Source organism: Lepeophtheirus salmonis, chromosome 2, assembly GCF_016086655.4.
Source record: "Lepeophtheirus salmonis chromosome 2, UVic_Lsal_1.4, whole genome shotgun sequence".
In the NCBI taxonomy this organism is placed as follows: Eukaryota; Metazoa; Arthropoda; class Copepoda; order Siphonostomatoida; family Caligidae; genus Lepeophtheirus; species Lepeophtheirus salmonis.
Window position 1 is genome coordinate 1,429,340 of NC_052132.2, and position 4,806 is coordinate 1,434,145.

General features: G+C 30.2%; 1 protein-coding gene across 1 annotated transcript; it reads left to right on the plus strand.

Annotated features, from left to right (window-relative positions):
* Positions 1-205: 205 nt before the first annotated feature.
* On the plus strand, positions 206-682 carry LOC139907674 (zinc finger BED domain-containing protein 5-like). The gene has a single exon (XM_071894138.1). It carries the CDS (start codon positions 206-208, stop codon positions 680-682), a length of 477 nt encoding a protein of 158 aa, XP_071750239.1.
* Positions 683-4,806: the final 4,124 nt, after the last annotated feature.

A 4,806-nucleotide genomic window follows, 5' to 3' on the forward strand; every position in this document is an offset into this window, starting at 1 on the left:
GTTGCTCCTTATAAGTCACTCAACACAACGTCTGAGACGGTATTGAACATGCTTTGTTTTGGTGCTGTCGTTCCTCCCATCAGTGTTGTTGTCGCACTTGCAGAAACACGTTGTTAGCTTTATTCGAGTGATTCTTAACCCTTTAAAAATGAGTGTAAGAAAGAGAGAATAGAGTGATGATTTCTTAAAGTGGGGATTCACTGACATGGTGAATGCAGGTGTGGAGAGACCACAGTGTGTAGTATGTCTGGAAGTTCTTGTCCATGAGTCTATGAAACCCGCTGAACTTCTAAGACATATCGAAAGTAAGCACACTGCTTTGAAAGATAAAAGTATTGATTTTTTTAAAGCAAAAGTTGATGGCGTAAAAAGTCGCCGCCTTGATAGACGTGGATTATTTCAAAACAAAAATTTAGCCACCATTGAAGCTTCATCCACGGCTGCATTAAGAATAGCACAAACTAAAATACCACACACAATAGCTGATAATCTTATTTTTCCATACACCAAAGATATTGTGCGTCTCATGATCGGTTCTGAAGCAGTAAATAAATTATCGCCTCGATACGTGTCAAACAATACGGTAAAACGAAAGATAACAGATATGTCCGATGATATTTTATGCCAAATTATTCCAGAATTAAAAGAAACAGCATACAGCTTGATGAAACTACTGATGTGAGAAACTTTGTGTATGTTTTTTATTATAAAAGTAAGAAAATAAAGGAAGATGTTTTGTTCTTTTAAGCCTCTGCAAACATCAACTACTGCTGCTGATCTTTTTAAATTAATTGATGATTTCTTCAAAGAACATTGAATCGAATGGGTGAAATTGTGAGGACTTTATACTAATAGGGCACTTGCAATGCTCGATTGTAAGTCTGGCTTCAAATCGTTATTTAAAAAGTTGAGTCCAGGAGTAATATCAAAAATATTACAATAAACAATACAGTAAACAGTAAACAATCAAATAAAAAGATAAACAAATTAATATCCGAATAATAAATATTTGAAAAAACTAAATATATTGTTTTTATTCATAGATATGTAGGTACTATAGGATTGTTCTAGGGCTCAAAAGTATGTGAATATGATTATTGAATAGTGAATACTGATAGATGAGAACATGAGTATTCTCTTTTCAATATTTTTCCTTCCTTTAGTACGTACAAAAAATGAGGGGGGGGGGGAGAAAAGAGTGTGTATTCCATGTATTTTTAGTATTCCCTGGCCTATGGCAATCATTTTTAGAGATTTTGGCCATTTTCAATATGACAACTGTGACCCCCAAAAGTAACAATGTCAATGTATTGACCAATTGGTAGTCATCAAGGGTATACGTGAAAGTAACCTCCCAGTCACCAAGTCTATAGAGTACTAGGTGAAAAACATTTAAAAGGTCATCAGAGCACTCAATGCCAAGACCGAGTGCAATATGGGTGGGATGAGACCCTCAGGCAAGAAGGCACACCAAAATTCATTCTGACAATATCAGCAAGATATGGAACTTTGTCATGGAGACATCCAAGATCGACAATGTATTTGTTTCAATGAGAGGAAGAGGATTTAAAATATGCTGGCTGCAAATAGAAAACATTTAATGTAGTTTTTAGTAAAAAAATATACTTACTTTTCGATGGATGTTAAAAAAATAAACCTTTTTGCAATGGTATCAATGAAGGTTACATCAGATTACAAATCTGATAGTTAAAAGCTTCTAAAGGGGAATCGAAATTATGGCAGACTCTTTAGAATAAATTAAAGTTTGACCATTACCGATAACAGAAGAGTACACCAAATATGGCTTTGTCTAAATAAATTAAATAAGTATTTTGTAATATTATATTAAATACTATAATTTTAACTAATACTTTATAATTTGTATTGCCATACAATTTATTTAATCTCACAGGCAAAATCGGTATTGTAACTTTATTTTTGAATTAAAAGGCTATTTTTTATATATAAGTAGAGCAAACAATAAGAAGCAATGGTCATCATTTAACATATAATTCAAAGTTAAAAATATTTTGTCAAGCAAAGTTTTGTTATGATAGGGAAAAGGGAAGGGTGAGACAAGTGTAATAAATAAATTGATTTTTAAGAGCCATCCTAATAGAAAGTTATAAATGGTTTTCTAATTACAAAAATAAGACCTTTTGATTACCCTGAAAATTGAATTAATCCATAAAAAATCGGACATTTTATTAATTTTATGAAATCAAAAACGGTCAGATTACTTATATTTTAAATAAAAAACCATTCGTTCTTAAAAGTATATTTCAAAATTGTACATTAAAAGGTTCGAAATCATCGTAATATTTCATTTTTTTTTTTTATTTTAATTCAATATTTTGCTGAGTTTAAGAGTTTTTTTTATAACTTTTACATGTCGTCACAGGCAATTGTACAGATTACCTCTATGTACGTATAACATAAGTTTTCTTTATTTTACTTATTTCAATACATTATTTTCTAATGTTAATGATGGAAGAGCAAGAAGTAAAACGGAGAAGAATCTCAGACCTTCTTCACGTGGGAATGACAAAAAAATGACATTGCCAAGATTGAAAACGTCTGTCTAATCATTGTTTACAGTGATAAGGGCATCACCACTCTGAAATGTCTACTGAGTCAAGTTGGTTGACAATAAAGAAACAGAAATACAGAGTTCAATGCCAGTTTGAAGAGTAAAATAAAGTTTGACCTGACTATATCAATATGTTGCTTAGCTAAATAATTGAAGTTAAGTACGGGGGCAATTAGAAAGATATTGAATAAAGACATTGGGCTGAATAGGTTTGATAGAGTCCTCCAACATCTTATAACAGCATCTGCAGTAAAAAAAAATGGAAGAAGTTGTGAAACCTTGTTGTTCGAATAAGTGGTCTCATTCATTCTCTGATCTCAACTTGCTTGACTATTTCTGGTAGAGTTTACTCAACAGGGAATCCAACTCTTTCTATTAACTAAATTGGAATTTTCTGAAAGAATCTGTGCTAAGGACTAATTTCCTGAGGGAAGTATCAAGAAGACCTTCAGTAGTCCCCTCTTTTATCGAGGTAGTTATCATTGCACCCTATAAATGAAATAGAAAATGTAATGAGGAAGCCTTAACTATCTGATAACATTGTAGAGTTTGTATATAAATGTGCACATTAACATTTCAATAGTAATAATGGGGAAAAACTCTTTAAACAGAGTTTTCAAGCAACCTTAGTATATTAGAAGAACAGCCCAATTATTTAAAAGTTGTTTTATGTATGAATAAATAAACATGTGATTATATATTATGTTTTATTTGTATGTAAAAAGAAGCATTAAGTTCTATATAAACATTAATCTATAAATATATTATAGGCAGATGAATGAATAGATAGACAGGTAACTTATCTGTCTAAAGGACATAATGATCATTCAATATTTCATTTACGAGCAATAAAAAGGATGGGATGACAGACAATATGTCGGCTATTTTTATTAGAGTATTATTTAGATAATCTTCAACAAGTTTGAAATGCATACTTAGGGCAAAAAAAATAGACTGCAAGTATTAAACAATAATATTTTATGGATATTTTCAAAGGCGTAGGAGTTATGATGTACGCAAGGGTGGATTGTTCCTTTCATTTTCTTTATAACCATCTATACAAGAATTTGGAAATTTAGTTTGAAATTTTTTTTGAAAAGCATTCTTAAAATAATTTTAATCTCCACCAAAACATTGACTTTAATTTAGTATATCAATATTAACTTCCAGGCTAAAATAAAATTGTCATTTGAAAAAAGTATAATCTCGAATGTACATAATTTTTTGTCCCAAAATGTTAACGTATCGTCTGGTTCCGTCAAATTACTGATGTATATTTTCACAAACCCCTTGAAAACTAGGAAACTTCAATATGCTCAGAAATCTACCTTCTAGGCAATACTGTACATAAGAAGTAAGGATATATCTATGTTTTTACGTATTACAGCACCATGAATACTTGCATGAAATCTGACAATTTTAGTGTATGCGTAGAGTGAGATAACAATAAGATCTACTAGTTTGCATTTTAAAATCTTTTAAAAAGTTCCATAAAAATATCTTAAATGTAGTGACAAATAATGGAAAGAGAACTTTATGTACCCCCTCCCCCCCCCAGTAGATACTTGTTCATAGTAGGTACTTTTTCATTAATATAAATACATTTATTACATTTAAAATATATATATAATTTTAATCATAAAAATATATTTTATGCACATTAGGTTATTTGATTAATATTATATCGTATTTATGTTTCTATAAATAAGATATAGAAAGTCCAAGCAAGTAGTTTTATAAATAAATATTAAACCATTAACCGGGTGGTCCATTGAAATATGAACGCTAACTATTTCAATAATTAATCAAGTTTGAGCGATGGAAATTAATTTACATGTTTATATATTAAATTATAAATAATTAGTTACAAAAGAAGACGAACCTTAGCTCTCTGACTTACGTAACAAGTTTAGAAAATTACACTTGAACGTGATCGACGAATTTCCATACACCGTCAGCAAGTCCAAAACGTTGGAGAGGAAAAAGGGCTCTCTCAAAAGGGCTGAACTGGAACCGTAGGAGTTGTTATTTTTAATTAGAATTACGTTAGCTTCATATATATAAAATAGATCTAATTCTAATATTTTATAATTGTACGAAAATAAGAATTTCAATAATTAATTATGGTCATTAAAAATATCTTTTTATATGTACTCATTTACATATATTTTTACATTTTTAGGAAGTATTCATAAAAGGAAAGAAGACGGAAAACA

Coding starts and splice junctions, on each gene's coding strand:
- LOC139907674 (XM_071894138.1), top strand. CDS start 206: ATGGTGAATGCAGGTGTGGAGAGACCACAGTGTGTAGTATGTCTGGAA.